This window comes from Polypterus senegalus, chromosome 14, assembly GCF_016835505.1.
Source record: "Polypterus senegalus isolate Bchr_013 chromosome 14, ASM1683550v1, whole genome shotgun sequence".
NCBI classification, from domain to species: domain Eukaryota; kingdom Metazoa; phylum Chordata; class Cladistia; order Polypteriformes; family Polypteridae; genus Polypterus; species Polypterus senegalus.
This window is the reverse complement of record NC_053167.1, coordinates 85,696,184-85,714,014: the sequence shown is the minus strand read 5'-3', so window position 1 is coordinate 85,714,014 and position 17,831 is coordinate 85,696,184. Positions and strand designations below refer to the sequence as shown.

Sequence of the window (17,831 nt, the reverse complement as noted above, 5' to 3'; positions counted from 1 at the left end):
ATCTTTTATTTCTTGCGGATACGCCTCTTCATTGGGAAGAAACACTACTTTTCCCTGATGGCAACATGATTTAGATGATCTACAAGTCTCCGACTTAAACTTTAAGGCCGAAGGGTATCAGTCCATATATTCAATCTCTTTTCACTGTTCCGTTATTTCACCGAGTAATAATTTCTGTCTGTTAGCACTAATGTGATCTTCACTATCAATTTTTTGAGACTTTAGAATTTTAGTACTTTCATAATCTCTAACCTGCTCTGCATGTGTATCATGCCGTTTTTCAGCTCTTTAAGACGTTCTTCTTTGTCTTCTACTTTTTGTCTTTTCTTCTTCTACTGTTTGTCCCCACTTGGACCTGTTAGGTTTTCAATTCATCTCTTGGCACAAAGTCTCGTCTTGCGGGACTTGAAATTATCTCTCTGAAAATATCTTGTCTCGTCTCTCTGAAAAAATCTTGTCTCATCCCAAGATTTTTTTATACAATAGAGAGATGACTTTACACTATCTTTTTCCAATTTTCAATATATTTAAAGGAAAGCTGTCTACATAATCAATTCAAAACTGCAATCAATAATAACAGAAAAAATGTTTGAGAGCTTGTATCAATTATATCAAAAACATTATTACCTGATACAAATATATTTATATATTAAATAGTGAAATAAGAGCTGACTTGGTTGACAACACTGAAATTAATACAGTGTATTGAAAACCAACTTACACTACCACTTGATAGATAGCCTTTTTAATGAATATTTCAGGATTTAAGAAAAATGGTGGAAATATACTATTACTAAGCCAAGTAAACACAGGTCATCCTTAAGAATTACTACATTGCAGTCTACCAGAACAGGGTTTGTTTTCTAGCAAACAAATATTAGGAAATAAACCATTAAAGAATCAATAGAATTGTGGAGACACCCATTTATTTTGAAAGACTATGTACATCACAGGTAAATATGTCAGTACAAAGATCACAGAATATTAGTTGGCCTTTTCTCTCTTTATTTTTTAACTGCTACCCTGTAGTTAGGATATAGTGGGATGGATAATGGTTGGCTATTCTCTTTCTTCCAGGACATCAGACAGTATCTATTTAAAGGGGGGTATTTTTTCACAGCCTACTGGTAATCAGGTCGTGTTTATTTCACGACAGGCTTCAGGCTTATGATGGGTGTGATTATCATTACAGAGGAGGCCAGGAAAAGGCAACCTAAATTCCTGGTATGACACTCCATTTACTCTTTAGCTCCCTTAAATGTAAGTTAGTGTAGGAAGCAATTCATACTTACATAAGTGGTCTAACATTTTCTAATACTATAATTTATAAACTACTACTACTAAAAGATGCCTGCCTGTCATGGTGGAAGCCACCTTTCATTAAAAAATACAATTCTGAAAGTTTTCTTCTGGTTTTGTGTACATTGACATAGATGTTCTCTAACTTCAGATTGCTAATGATTATTATCACTAGTGTTAAAAACACAAAATAAGGCCCAATTCTAATTTTCTCACTCCAGATGTACATAGCTAGGCTTTATAACAGTCTGAACTATGGCATCACTGATAATGAACACTATATTTTTACCATCACCATACATATTGCTGAATGCTAAACATCTGTTCTGGGTTTGAATCAGTCAAATTTGGTACTGAGGGTACAAAATATAGACCCTCTTCTTACTGTCCGAGCCGAGGGACTTTGGCCACTGATTGACGACCACTGGTCATACTGAGGCCTCTGGAGCTTTGATATCCAAGTAGGAATAGCTAACTATTGACTTACTTAACTTTTAATTTTGTAATTCTTGGGCTAACCCAATACTATAACACCTTTGTGAATAAGAACATCACATTTATGTTGAAAAAACATTTTGACCGTCAATTTCTTGATGGTTTTTGTGCTGATTATTCACATGGACATGTGCCTAACTGTTTAGTCCCGTAAAAGTATTACCAAATCAGGGAGCACATCTAAGTATGCCATCGTTGGTTATACAGCAACTCTGTCAGAAGAGTGAAAAAGCAAGACAATCAGTATAACTTGACGGGCCTGACCATAAACTGACTTTATTACCAGTTTTAGTTTTACCAAAATAATTCATTAGTACCCGTAATAAGCTGATCTTTTTAAAGCCGATAAACATATAAATAGCAACAGACTGGTGTCTGTTACAGGGTATACTGTAGATTTGCATTGCGTTTGCTGAAATGCTATATGCTTTAGTTGATGATATGCTTTCATATGATAGAAATTTTTACCCATGCTGGCTTCTTTACATCTCAGGAGTTTTGAAAGTGCCTTCTATGCATCTGATAGTTTAAATGGAAATATCTCAAATAGAATTTTTTTTTTAAAGAAAATAACAAAAATGGTTCCAGTTTTTCAGGCACTGGTATTACACTCATGGTCCAAATATAACAATTATAAAATCTATCTTTTTCCGCACACTTTAGGCAACACTCATTCAACTATTTTACTCTGTGCTGTTATTAATCTTAATAAAAAAGATTGTGTGCCTGGCTAAAACAGAGATTCTCTAATCCCTTCACAAAGCTGCCCAAAGTTGGCTCATCCCAAAACACCTACCACTCAATTATGATTTTTTTTCCTTACCGACCTGAGCAGGGCTTCTGTAATATAGTGCTCGGCAAATACTAAACAAGATGCTGCACATGTGAACATTTAGTATTTCAGATCTTTATCATGTATGCAAAAGTGTGTTATTTAACAATTCAAAGTTTGCATATAGTGACTGCCTTCTTAGTGCTTAGTACTGAAAAGACACCATATAAAATAAAGGTTGAGTGATTGACTATTTGAGAAACAATATGTCCAACACATCTTTTACATCTTTTCACTACTTACCTACACTTTCTCTATGCACCAAATGGACAAGTTATTTCATGTCAAGGTTAGTATGAAGTAGTATTATACCAAATACATTCAGAAATTATATCATAGATGAACTCTGATCTGAATTGCAGGCTAAAACCTTTGTATATTTTTCTTTTTTTCCAGAGTATTTGTGCTGCTGCTTCACACTTTGAGGTTAACTGGAATCATTAGATTGTCTTAGTTTGTGACAGCTGTAAAGAAGAGGCAAAGTCTTATTATAACTTTCTTTTTAGCATGGATAGGTTCTATTAAATCTTAGCATTAGTTAAGGTTGGATAAATATATTACACCTATTGAGAATGTAGAGAGAATTGTATATTTTTATCAATCTCTCGCTCTCTCTCTCTCTATATATATATATATATATATATATATATATATATGTCTGTGAATATATTTAAGTGTAAGAGTTAAAAAGTAGGCACAGACTTTTGTAGTTCAATTACCTCCTCCAAAAGCAATTCAAAACATGCATGCAGCAACATCTAACCATTCAGTTCATTCACAGGCTGGTCAGCCTTATGCTGACTCATAATCTAACACTGACATAATAAATTCATAAACAAACATATTTTAAGGCACTTGTCCTCAGATGGACTTGGTTTGTTTTGTACACACTGTGGCAGTGACTTCAACAATATGGTGCCATTTTGGATACACCATGTTTGTCATGAAGCATAAACAACGGCTCCAAACTTTGAGAACCCAAATACATTTAAACCCATTGTAACAGCCCCTCCCTTTCCCCTTCAACACTTCTGCTTTGGCCGTATCCCAAAATTCCCTCTTAAAACTGAAAATATGCTCAGCGTTCCCTCTCGCGTGCCTCCCTGTCAAAACCACTTTTGCGGAAAGCCGTCAACATTAAAACCTTCCATGATCAGAAGATCACCACCCCCTGCTCTTTGGAGGACAGGCCAAAATCAACAACAGATTTTTGCTTTTCCTTTTTTTTTTATTTAATAAAAGGGCATCTCTTCCTTACATCGACTGACACGTTAACTTTTTGTTTTGACTTAATGGCAACAAAGTTTTACAAGACAGAAAAGGTCCTATAAAATGCATCAACAAATGAACTTAAGGCCAGGAAACTTAAGTGCTGTTATGGGAAGCATGGCGTCTTTACCTCCTTTTTTTGACAAAGCTTTTGGGTATGGTATGGCTCAGTTGCTGAAGAAACAGCAGAAAAATTCTGACATTTGGCACAATTCTAAGAAATATGGTGAAATCTTAAAGCAATCTTTGTTGCAATGATTAAAAGAATCTTCACAAACCAGAGCTGGCAGAGTTGCTCCTTTGGCTCTGTAATAGAATTTTTGTAATGGGAGGCCAGTTGCTGAAATTCAACACTTATTGTTGCTTCTCTTCCTCCAAAGAAACATGAAACAATTTAAAAACGATTACTGTACTCTACCTTGCCAATTACTTTGTCCTTGACAATTTAAAGCTCATAACAAAAAGTGGATGTACAATATTGCATTGTACTTTGTGCTATGTTAATAGCAGAAGTTGTGTGCATTTCTAACAAAAAGAAAAAATAATGCAAATAAAGCACAGCCTTAGAGTGCCAGTTAAAGTTGATGCTGTCATTTACTTTGTACAAAATAAGTTTATTTTTAGCAAGCTTTCCTTCAATAGTCGGCATTTGCAGGTTTCATTTGGATCCATTATGTGATTCTTTAATATAACAACAGCTAACACAGTAGTTGTAGTAAATCACTTTGAATAACTTTATATTTAATTACTGCCATCAGGTCCATCAGACCACCGAAACATGTGCCGTCATGTCAACAGCAAACTCAGCAGGCTCCCCGACACTTTAGATGCAATTTTATCTTGTATGCAGTGATGATGCTAGAAGCAGAACTTGCTCATATTTAGTCATGGATGATGTGGAACAGTAAAAGGCTTATCCGGACAGTCCTGGATAAATGTCTTATTTAATGCACAGTAAATTGCAAGTTTCTGAGGTAATTTTTTATAAAATTAATAATCAAGAAATTCTCTTTTTCTCTCTCTCTCTCTCTCTCACAGAGCCTACATGAGTGTAAAAGAACTTAAGGAAATACTGCAGCTGAGCGGTTCTGACTTTCTTAATGTATACTTTGCAAGAAATTCAGTCCGCGAAGAGCTGGCAGGAGCTGCCACATGGCCCTGGGCCAAAGAGGCCCTGAGTCACTTAGGTAAGAACTACAGTATTTGAATTCCTCACTTTTTCAGACTTTTCTTGTTTTTTTGAAAGAGAGTGACAAAATTAAAATTTGAAATGTGATTTTTTGTGAAGACTACACTTTTAGTATTCATTTAGTCACACAAGATAATACAATGCAGAAGTAATAATCACTAATGTGTATTCAGAAATTAGTAAAATGTTAACTTTGAAACATTACTGATACTATTTAAGAAATCAACTGGAGATCTTGGTGATCTTATCCTCCTAGCATCCATCCAGCCGCTGTTTGTTACCCTTCATATTGATAGTAATTGTTTGCTCTGTAGAATCAAACATGCCTTTTTTAAATATTTAATGAACATATAAAACACCTTTTATGTGGAGTACGTCAGCTGAATTTTCATTCTTATTTTAAAACTGATACTGTGCAGTTATACTAAACAAGCTTAAATTAAGGTATTAGCACATTTTACCCACTGATTCTTAGCATTAGGTCTCAGGATACCCAATATATTCCACAAGATGGAGCTGTCATTGCAAGAAATGCTGGGTTAAACCATATATCCAGTTCTTTCTTCAGAAACTGTCAATCAGTTGGAAACTTTGTTTGTCTAGTGCTTTTTTAAAAATAAGGATTAATGTTTTATCCGCCGTTTGGTCTTTGCCCTTAACCTGTTACACTGGCCTGAGAGGATATCATGACAACAAATATCCATAGATCTAGCACCAGATTCTGTTAGTTATATTGACAAACTGAAAGGCACTGTACCTTTTTCAGTCACTTTCAAAGATTTCAATTCCTAGCATCAAAAATTTACATTTAATCATAAAGATCAACACAATTTCAGAAATATCTGCCGAACACTTTGGAAGCATTCAAAACATATTTTATAGGATATATTATTGCATATGTCTCTGTAAACTAGAAGGATATCAGAACTAATTACTGAGATATTTTAAGACTGATACAAATAGGTGTAAACTCATTTAACGTGTGTTACATAAAAATGGTTGTCATTACACAAAGAATTTAATATTTTGACTATGAAAATATGGCAACAAATGTTTAACCATGCTACTTTATTATTAGCATGGAGAAGCTCATAAAGTTCTAATTGAACAAATACATGAAAAGCAAGTGTGAAACACAATTAAGGAATATTGTAAGTCTCAGTACATATCAGAATGTAATGGAGGAGAAGTTCACACCAAGAGTTTCTTGAATAAATTAAAATTGCCACAACTCTATAAACTATGTATAGAGAAACTAGACATGGCTGATGTTTGTCATAATTCAAGGTGCTATTAAATAAATGGGGAAACCTACTGGATCAAGTGGAATTTTATAAAGAGATTCCTCCTAAATTAATTATGTTAACGCTCGCTATGTCTGAGGAAGCGGAAGTAGATGCTGTCCTACCCCATTTTCTACTCCAGGTATTCCTTACTGTCTTTCCAAAGAAGAATAATGACACTACTCAATGTGTATGTTATTGGCCAATTTCATTATTGAATAATGATATCAAGGTATTGGAGAAGGTTTTAGTGAACAGAATAAAGAAAATTCTTCTTTCAACAATATCACATGATCAGGATTAAATGGATTTATTAAATAAAAATATCTGTAATCAAATCTCTCATTACTTCTTATGCACGGATAAAGAAAAAGCTTTAAAGTAGTGGAATAAGGTTATATGTTTGGGTGCTGCGAACATGTGAGTTTATCCAAAGCAGTTGTGCTTGAGTCAAATCACTATACTCTTACCCAGAAATCCCAGGTACAGTAAATATCACAACTATTTCATATTAGAGCACAGAAGGTGTGCTGTATTACGTAGTATTTTTTATAATTATGCATTTGGTTTATTTTAAAATCAATTTTGTAATTTATTTTGCTTATTAATTTTGATTTTAATAACAGTATTATTTTTTAATGTTGTTCTGTTGACTATTTTTCACTGCCGTGTTGTAGCTTGTTTCTGACTTCAGGTGCCCCCATTATGTGTAGTTTGTTGTTGCCAGTGGTGCCCCAGTTGCTATCACATGGTTTCTGTAATGTAATGTGTCATATCATTACAATAAACATATAAAGATGGTGGCTTCCTCTTTGTTGTATTTAGTTTTCCAGTTAAATGCTAAAAGACTCATAATCTGTGTTCCTTTTGAATTTTTGTTTTGATTCAAGATTTTTTTACTTTTTTTGTGCTTTCTTCACATTTGATTTTGGTTACTGTATTGGAATGTGGTATTTTGGTGATCTTATTTTAGATTTTAATCTTGGCCCATTATAACAATCTGATTCTTCTCTAATGTTCTGGTCCAATGCTTTTCTGAGCTGTCTTTACTGTCCAGACAAAACTTGCTTTTAACATCTGCAGTCTAGCTGCTACATATTCATCTTTGGCAATGGTCAGAAATAAAGTGACTTATAACGAAGGCAAGGAACAAAAAATATCTGTCTATGCAGACAATATGCTTCATACTGACGATGAGTTTGGATCATGCTAAACCTAGTAAGTGAATTTTATAGAACTTCTGAGTCCAAAATGAATCTGAATACAGTAATCCCTCCTCGATCGCGGGGGTTGCGTTCCAGAACCCCGCGATAGACGAAAATCCGCGAAGTAGAAACCATATGTTTGTGTAGTTATTTTTATATATTTTAAGCCCTTATAAACTCTCCCACACTGTTAACATTATTAGAGCCCTCTAGACATGAAATAACACCCTTTAGTCAAAAGTTTAAACTGTCCTCCATGACAAGACAGAGATGACAGTTCTTTCTCACAATTAAAAAAATGCAAATAGATCTTCTCTTCAGGAGCAGAGAATTTCAGAGGGAGAGAGAGAGAGCGCTCGCAAAGAAAAGCAAACAATCAAAAATCAATACTTGTGCTTTTAAGTTTGCCGCGGCATTTTTAGAGGAGCGTCAGGATCTTCTAAGCAAACAGCCACTGTGCAAACAGCCCCTCTGCTCACATCTCCTCCGTCAGGCGAAGAGAACGTCAGAGAGAGAGAGCGAGATTAAAGCAACAATCAAAAAATCAATACATGTGCTTTTAAATATGCCGAGCACCGCAATAAAGCAGCATTTTTTTAGAGGAGCGTCAGTATCTTTTAAGCAAACAGCACCTCTGCTCACAGCCCCTCCATCAGGCGCAGAGAATGTCAGAGAGGGTGAGATAGAGGCAGAGACAAGCAAACAATCAAGCTCCGCGGGATGCATATCTTATAGCATTGAGGAGTTTTAGTTAATATGTAATACATGCTCTGATTGGGTAGCTTCTAAGCCATCCGCCAATAGCGTCCCTTGTATGAAATCAACAGGGCAAACAAACTGAGGAAGCGTGTAGCATAAATTAAAAGACCCATTGTCCGCAGAAATCCGCGAACCAGCGAAAAATCTGTGATATATATTTAGATGTGCTTACATTTAAAATCCGCGATAGAGTAAAACCGCGAAAGTCAAAGCGCGATATAGCGAGGGATTACTGTAAACCATGCTGTTTCCAGTTAATTCACTTACACATAACACAGCATTGTAGCACATTAATTTAGGTATTTGAGAGGCATAAGGAAATTTAAAAATATGTTTATGCTCATTTTTTTTTTAATTATGGAATGTATCAAACAAAATGTTAGCTGGGAGGATTAAATTTGTAATAATTTATATATATATAAAGAAGGTAATGAAATAAATTTTATATCCCTTATCCTACGTGTACCTTCAGCACCTGTCCTCTGTATTCGGTTATAACGCCTGTTTTTGACTGTTGCCTCCTGACTGCTTTTATACTTAACTTTCTTTGAACTTCAGAGTTTGAAGTCAGTCATTGGCTGCTATGCTTTTACTCCTTCTTATGTGTCTCACATTTACACTTCTACTTATGTACAATCGCGACACCAAAGCCAAACTGACCAGTCACACCAAATTTAAACATATTAATCAAGATGCTCTACAGCAGGGGTTCCCAAACTTTTTCGTGCTGTTTTTATGTCACTGTCCTCCTAAGAGACTTACGTTAGGCTGAGGACCCCCTACCTATGGCCATCCAAAAAAAATTACTTATCACACATGTCTATAATAAACTGCTATACAGACCTACTACTTGTTAAGTACATTTAATAAACCTATATAAAAAAGGCACTTTTACAATGGAAAAAATAGACTACTCATAATAAATAAATTAAATTCACCCTAGCCCAAGTGTGACTTTTGGGCTTGGATGTTCTTATATAGTTTGTCCACTTTGGAATGCAGTTGGCTTTGGAAAATAATTTGAGAGTGTCCCTCATTTACATGTGTTCAGTTTTTGGTTTTCAGTACTTTCAATGCAGATAATCCTGCCTAACCCAAGTATCTTGTTGAAAATGGTGAGAGGCATTGGATGCCTTTTTCGCTCAACAGTGGGTATTCATTTTTGAGACTACTCCAAAATTCTGACAGGGGAATGGCAGAGAATTGCATTTTCAAACTTCCATCATTGGCTATTTCAATTAATTCCTCTTGTGACTTCAAATCAAAGCAATCCTCTTCAGTTTTGGACTCAAAAGGATTTCTGATGCACTTTAAATGATGATTGCCCAGGTCTGGGAGAAAGTTCCTAAAGTATGCCTTCAGACGTGTCAGATGTGGCAATATTATAGACAGGATTATGTCTGCAGGTACATTGGATGTTCCTACCTACTGGTGAAGGAGCAAGAACATTACAGTGTTTCCTTCATTTAGCTTTTCTCCCAAAGTCTGATTTTTATATAAATGCACAAAAACTTTATTTTGCAAATTAATTATGCTGTAATGCTCTGATTCAAGGTATTCGAAAGTTAAAATACGTCGACCAAATGCAAAAGCCTTAAAATCCATGATTGGTTGTTAAAACAGCTAGCAAACTCGGAGTTCTCTGATGAAATTCACGCAGCTCTTTCAAAGATTGTAAAACTGAAGTGCGAGAAAGCCACCAGACCCCAAACTGCAGCAGAAGGCTTTCAAAATTGGCTGCCATGTCACATCTTGAAGCACTTGTTGCAATTCATCCCCTCACCTTTTAGTGACAAAAGCTTCTCTGTGAAGTATGCAGTGTGTATCAATTACATCTGGAGCTCTAGCCTTTATTAACACGATTCCACTACGCTTTTCTGTCATGCCAGCGCCTCCATTACAGAAATCCATGGAGTAAGACCAGTCAATTAAATTTGCCTGCGTGAATGTCCAAAATTTGAAAAATGTCCTGACCTGTTGTCTTTTCCTGAATTTCCTGCAGAATAAAAGCTCCTCAACAAACTTTCCATCCCTAGTAAATCTGACATAGACAGTAGACTGTGCTGTGTTAGATTCATCTGTTGTTTTTCACCTGTTCAAGTAATTAATCTGTTATCTCCTCAGCTATGTCAGATATCTATCTACACATGGTGTTGTCTGACAAAGGGACAGTATCAGTTTTACAGGCAGCTTCCTCACCAAGCAATTCCTTCTCCAACTGTGTGAGCTTTCTAAGCAAGGGCAATGCGGTATAATACAAAAAAATGCCTTCAGTGCCCTCTCTGAAACCATTGCATGCTGTGTGAAAGTACTCACTTGTTTCACAGGCAGTATTGCTTTTCTTTGAAAAAAGTCAACATGTTTCCCAACATCAGTTGAATGCTTTTGTTCTAGATGCCTTTTCAATTTAGATGATTTTCGACATTCGTTTGACAGAATTTCCTGACAAAGAACGCATTTGGGGTATTCAAGACATTTTTTTTTCTCAAACAGCACAAATCCAAACTCTATGTATGAAACTTCATACATTTTAGATTTAGATTTTGCTTTAGAACATATAAATTTAAAGCAGAACTACAAGATGGGTTTTCTTTGGAATGTTTACTTTTTAAAAAACTGTCCATCATTATGTATGTTTTAGCATTCAACACACTATGTCTAGCCTGCTTTGAACTGCTTTAACGCCACAATGCAATGTGTATACAGTAGCCTTCAAGTAGAATTTGAAAGATGCATTTATTAATAATGTCACAATAGTGAGACATACTCAGATAAAGGTTTGGGGCAGCCGCCCGTATAATCTGGTATCCTGGCTGCAAAGTCGTTTTTTTTATCAAAATAAACAGCACTGATGTGCATACAAACAAGTTCAAAACAAGACTGAGGATTTAGGGAAGAGGGACAGGCTTTTAAGGGGGAAGACAGGAAGTGAGGTCATAAGGATCAGGCTCATGTTCTTTAGCCATTGGTTCGAGCCCAGACGTGACATCACAGGGGCCGGAGCCGGTAGGTTCTCCTTCCATTGGCTCAGTCCTGGAAGTGATGTCAAGAGAGCCAGATGGAATCTCACGGGAATGGTCTACAGGAAATAGAGAAAAAGAGTCAGTGCACTCTGCCAGCTCCCGGCATGCCTCAGAACTGCCGTCACTCAAGCCCTTTAGCTGCCTCCCATGCGCACATGTGTGACAATAGAAATAAGTGATGATGATATTATTAAAAAACAAGGTAAACTAGAAAATGGTTTATTATTTTTATTTACAACTTTTCAAATAATAAAGTCATATGTTTTTTTCCCCCTTTTATAGCGGACCCCCTGCCATATCCCTGCGGGCCCCCAAGGGTTACATGGACCCCAGGTTGGGAACCACTGCTCTATGGGACCAGGCACACACACACACACCTTAGCGTTTTATCATATATTATATTTAATATACTGTTGACATATTAAGAAATCGTTTTTTAAAAAGTTTGACTCATTCATAAGCTGATTTAGAGTGCAAAAAAACACTACATAATAAAAAGGTGACTTTACCAGAATTAAAAGTGGGCAGGCATGTCATTACCTGACTTTCATAATTTTTTCTAGGTTGCAATTATTTGCACTATGGGATGGTGAAGGAAAGTAGAAGGTAATGGAAATGCATCTGCTTAGTTAGCATCCATGTTTCTCTTTATATGCTTGCTGTGTCCTCCAGTCATCAATAATTATTATCAATGTACTAAAAAGACTGTTCATCATCCTTTTGAAATAAGGCAGAAATTGCATTCCCTGCAACACTAGTCCCAGGATAATTTTATACTCTTGACCTTCTTTAAAATATTGAGTACAGTATTTAGCTCATATAAGATATTAAATAGCTGAACCTTCAAGAATCTTTATATTATTGATAATGTTTTTTGTACATTTTGATAAGCTATGTCTTAAATATGGAATTATTTCAACCCACTACTTTATTGAGTTGCAAGTCAAAAACTTAGTTAAGAGTAACCTGCCTTTCTTCCCTAACCTTCTATCAGGTTAAATATATTTTAGCTAGTAATGAGGAGGCTATTAATAGTATTTCTACAGTTTATTTATTAATTTCATGATTAGATGATATTAGGAAACACTAGGACCTCACTTTTAAAATCTCCGGCAAGGAGTTGGTCATGGTTATTCATACAGTACATTTTTCATCAGTCTTTACAAAATTTGATGTACTTCATCCTAAAATTATTTACATCTTTCTAGAGTACAATTATCCTAAATAATTAAAGGGCTGGACCCTTAATGTGAACAATGCCATTCAACACCATCTTTTCTTGGTAATATATTTTAGGACTGTCTTAAATTAAGAGCATTTTAGGGGAAGAATATATTCTCACCTATTACATAGTGCTAGATTTATAGTTATTCCTAACCCTGTAATGACATCGCTTGGAGTAATATCTAAGTGAGTGATATAAAGTTATATGGAGTTGTATAAAGTTTTTAGTTTTTTTTACAGCTTATATTTTCAGTGAAGGCCTGTGTTTTAAATATCAGAGAATGCAGATTTAATGTTATTTTCTTGAATTATTTTTTTTTTTTCATGCCTGTAGCCATTTCGAGGTCCAGTAGGTAGGATGCTAGTGATCGTAGCTAGTGGTGTGTCTCCAAACGTCACATCTAATGAAGTCATTATTGCAACGGTTTATAAGGCAACACCAGGGACTTCATTCTCCAAGTTTGAGGATACTTAGTAAAGACTATTTGTCAAAACTACTTTAGCTTTTTATTTAATAGACATGTTTTGTTTCTCCCTTTGGCTTGCTGAAAGATAGGCATCCTTTCTGGTTTTGACCCAAACTTTTTTCTCAGACTAAGTTTTCATTTCTTGGACCTTTTTGTCTTCTAACTCTGCATTTATGCCAGTGGCAGAACAACATTTTTAGCGAATTGACTTATTTTACTTAACTGTAAAATGATATGTTAAATTATCTAAAACTAGACACATTTTCTTTGGGTTATAAAGTGCAAGTTTTTTTTCAGAATTTGGCAAGAATTTAATAATGTTATTCTAAGGTTCGTCTGCTGGGATGTGGCCTTTGTTTCTGTTTTACCTCCAATGTTATAATTTCTGTGGAGAACTATTTTTTAATGGGATTTTTTTTAAAATATCTTTTCAGGTTAGGTAAGGGTAGGGTTTTAAGAGTTAATTATAATTTAATGTGGTCTTACTTTCACTGTGAAATATTGCAATGATTTATTTTTAAGGTGACTGTGCTTTACACTCTATATTGTACTGTACATTTTATAGTATTTTGTATCTTATTGTTTGGTTAGAACTCTATTAAATTTAATCCACAGAATTCATATTACTTAGTGTAAAAAGGAGTTGAGGACCTTTGAAACCCAATTATAATTTCAGGTCTTGACAAATGATGGGAAGGATTTTTGGTTTAAGAATTTGGCTTAGCCATCTAATTTGTTTCATCTTCTGGTCATGATATTACATCTTTGCTTGTCACATTGAAGTACCATATATATGTGTATATTTTAAATCTTACTTAATAAGTGTTACTGGATTAAACAGTAGGAAAAAATAAGACATAGGATCAAGGATGTGGCAAATGTGGCACTTGGTGCCATGGCCCACCTGTCAAGTTGTTGTGTGCTTATGGTAAAGTCATCCCTGATGGAGGATTCCTGGAATCATGGGAAAGAGAGGTCCTTTCATCGGATTGGCTGGCCCAGCACTGTTTCAGCTGTGGAATGGCCAAATGGGGGAGGCAGCTTGATGGATGAGGTCTCCAGGATTATAAACAAATCCAAATCATATTATGTGATGTCATCCATTGTTACATTCTGCTACGTACTTCTAAAAATTTTTATTTTTATACTGTATTGAGGATTTGTTCTGTTCTGTTCTGTGTATTGTATTGTATTGACCCCCTTCCTTTTGACACCCACTGCACACCCAACCTACTGTACCTTCAAAGGGGTCTCTCTTTGAACTGCCTTTCCTGATGTTTCTTCCATTTTATCCCTACTGGGGTTTTTTTTTGGAGTTGTTCCTTGTCTTCTTAGTCAAGGCTGGGGGGCTGTCAAGAGGCAGGGCCTGTTAAAGCCCATTGTGGCACTCCTTGTGTGATTTTGGGCTATATCAAAATAAATTGTATTGTATTGTATTGTAAGGATGACCAGCATGTATAAAGTGTGTAAAAATCAATGTCTCATTTGAAAACTCTTTTATATTACCAGCTTTAATAAGCCATAACTCCTAATGTATGGTGTCTTAAAACATATCCAAAAATTTGGAAAACTTTAACATTAAGCTGTAATTAATTTAACAAGTAAAAACCAAGGATATGCCTGATGACGTTGTCAAGACTAAATATCAGCTGCTGAGTGGATTAGAAAGTAAAGATCTATGAGTATGAAATAAAATGGTTAAAGAAGACATCATAGTAGGTTGTGTATGTTTTATAACCACTGACATTCAAATGTACTTTTTGGTAATATAATACATTTTTTACATTTTTTTATTTGAATGGTAATACAATTTTTAGCATACTTGCAAATGTTGTAATTAGCTCAAATGTCAAAATTGTGACATTGCAGTTTAGTAAAATAAGACGGTTACTACAACACTTTAGTTGGGTTACTTCCCTTAATGGATGTTAGTCTCAGGTGGTAATTTCTGTAAAAAATGCAAAAAAATTATGTTCTCAGAATAATTCCATTAAATCTCAACCTGTAGAATTAAAACAAATGAAAAGTGTAATTCACTTTCATTTTATTTTACATTTATTTGCTTAGGAGACACTTTTATTAAGCAGCTTATAAAAGACATGAGAGCGGTAAACTGTTTAAGGAACAAGTGTACAGGACAAGGGTACAGAATTCATCATTACAAGTGAAGAGCTCAGAACAAGATACAAGCTCGTTACAAGTACTTGGTTACAGAAACCTAAACGTTAGAAAGAAATTACCAAACAAGAGTGCTTTTAAATGCTTTTTAAACACATTGACAGAGTCTAAATTTTGCATGGAGGTGGGCAGCTTGTTTCCCCAACTAGGCGCTACACATGAGAAAAGCTTGTATTGAGATTTCTTGCCATGCAGAGGTGACATCACCAGTAGTTGTTCATCAAGAAACCTCAGTGGGTGAGAAGGAGCATAGGACCTCACAAGTGTCTTTATATATAAACGCTGACCCACTGAGAATTCTGTTGATAAGCATCAAGATTTTTAACTTAATATGTGCTGCTACAGGGAGCCAAAGTAGTGATCTGAAAAGTGAAGTGACATGTGCCTGCCTTGGTTGGTTGAACACCAGATGTGCTGCTATATTTTGAATCATCTGAAGTGGCTTGGTGACACATGCCGGTACTTCTGCCAGCAGAGATTTGCAGTAGGCCAGACATGTTAAGACCAAAACCTGGACCAGAAATGCATACTTCATTTATCATTAATGGTATTGGCAGGTTAAATGAGAATATTTTTTGGTTGTGTTAATTTCAAAAGTAGTATTTTACATACTATAGATGTGGGTCTTATACTTCTAAAGAAAAAAGTACTGAGAGAAATACAAACACTTTAAAAAGGGTACCCCTCTGCTTAGAATTAATGTAATGGATAGTCTGGATTGAATTTTACCTTTCCTTGTATTAAAACATTTTACAAATCCCATTGCTGCTGCCAGCTTCTGAAACTGAAGACAAATTTTAAAAAAAGTATAAACTATTTTATTCACAATTCAATTTGCTTATTTTTATAACATTTTAAACATGGTGCTTTTGGCCACAGTGCAATATGGATGGTTTAAAGTGTTAATATGACAAAATGTTAAGTTGTTAACATTTGCATTTATAAAAAGTATGTGAAGGTTGAAATAATAGCTAACACGGCCTGATGTACTGAATCAATAGAACAATGTTGTATGAATAATGTTTTTTGATGCTTACACAGTGAATTAAAAAACTTTATCCTTTGTACAGACATGGATATTTTACATATTTAATTACAATGTCCCAGAGATGGGGGAGCCCACCTCTGAGTCCCCAGGCTCTGCTTCCTCATTGGAAGGCATGTTAGTGGGATTAAGGAGGTTTTCGAAGTACTCCCTGCACCGACCCACAACGTCCCGAGTTGAGGTCAGCAACGCACCATCCCCATCATATATAGTGTTGACACTGCACTGCTTTCCTCCTTGAAGCCGTCCGAAAGTCGTTCTCCATGACCTCCCCAAACTCCTCCCACGCCCGAGTTTTTGCCTCAGCAACAACATTCTGCTTGCCCTGCCGTTACCTATTAGCTGCCTCTAGAGTCCCAAAGGACTAAAGGGTCCGGTAGGACTCTTTCTTCAGCTTGATGGCATCCCTCACAGCCGGTGTCCACCAACGGGTTCGGGGATTGCCGCCACGACAGGCACTGACCACCTTACGGCCACAGCTCTGGTCAGCTGCCTCAACAATAGAGGTACGGAACATGCCCCATTCGGACTTGATGTCCCCTACCTCCCTAGGGACGTGGTCAAAGTTCTGCCGGAGGTGTGAGTTGAAGCTACTTCTGACAGGGAACTCTGCCAGACATTCCCAGCAGACTTTAACGACACGTTTGGGTCTACCAGGCCTGACCGGCATCCTCCCCCACCATCGAAGCCTACCGACCACCAGGTAGTAATCAGTTGACAGCTCCGCCCCTCTCTTCACCCGAGTGTCCAAGACATGTGGCCACAAGTCCGATGACACGACCACAAAGTCGATCATCGAACTGAGGCATAGGGTGTCCTGATGCCAACTGCACATATGAACACCCCTATGCTTGAACATGGTGTTTGTTATGGACAATCCATGACAAGCACAGAAGTCCAATAACAAAACACTGCTCGGGTTCAGATCAGGGGGGCCATTCCTCCCAATCACACATTCCAGGTCTTACTGTCATTGCCCACATGAGCATTGAAGTCTCCCAGCACTACAAGGGAGTCCCCAGAAGGTATGTCCCCTAGCATCCCCTCCAGGGACTCCAAAAAGGGTGGGTACTCCAAACTGCTGTTTGGCGCATACGCACAAACAACAGTTAGGACCCGTCCTCCCACCCAAAGGTGGAGGGAGGCCACCGGGGTAAAACCCAATGAACAATAAGTATGCCCACACCCGCTTGGCGCCTCTCACCGGGGCCAATTCGACCTTGTACACTAGCTCATGCTCTTTCCCCTTCATTGAGGTGACATTCCACGATCCATCTCTGGGACTGAGGTCACCGAGGAGGTCAAAAAACTCCTTGGTGGCAGGGCTCCAGGGGTGGATGAAATACGTCCGGAGTTCCTCAAGACTCTGGATGTTGTAGGACTGTCTTGGCTGACACGTCTCTGCAACATCGCATGGACATCGGGGACAGTGCCTCTGGATTGGCAGACTGGGGTGGTGGTCCCACTCATTAAGAAGGGGGACCGGAGGGTGTGTTCCAACTACAGAGGGATCACACTCCTCAGCTTCCCTGGAAAAGTCTATTTGGGGGTTCTGGAGAGAAG

At 36.7% G+C, this 17,831-nt stretch overlaps 1 protein-coding gene across 2 annotated transcripts in view; it reads left to right on the top strand.

Moving 5' to 3' along the window:
* Positions 1 to 17,831, top strand: part of pappa2 (pappalysin 2) — a 240,372-nt gene that overhangs the window by 46,149 nt on the left and 176,392 nt on the right. For both annotated transcript variants that reach the window (XM_039735653.1, XM_039735652.1), the window contains exon 3: positions 4,934 to 5,082. In XM_039735653.1, the coding sequence (XP_039591587.1) occupies positions 4,934 to 5,082 (149 nt within the window). The remainder of the gene's footprint in view (positions 1 to 4,933; positions 5,083 to 17,831) is intronic.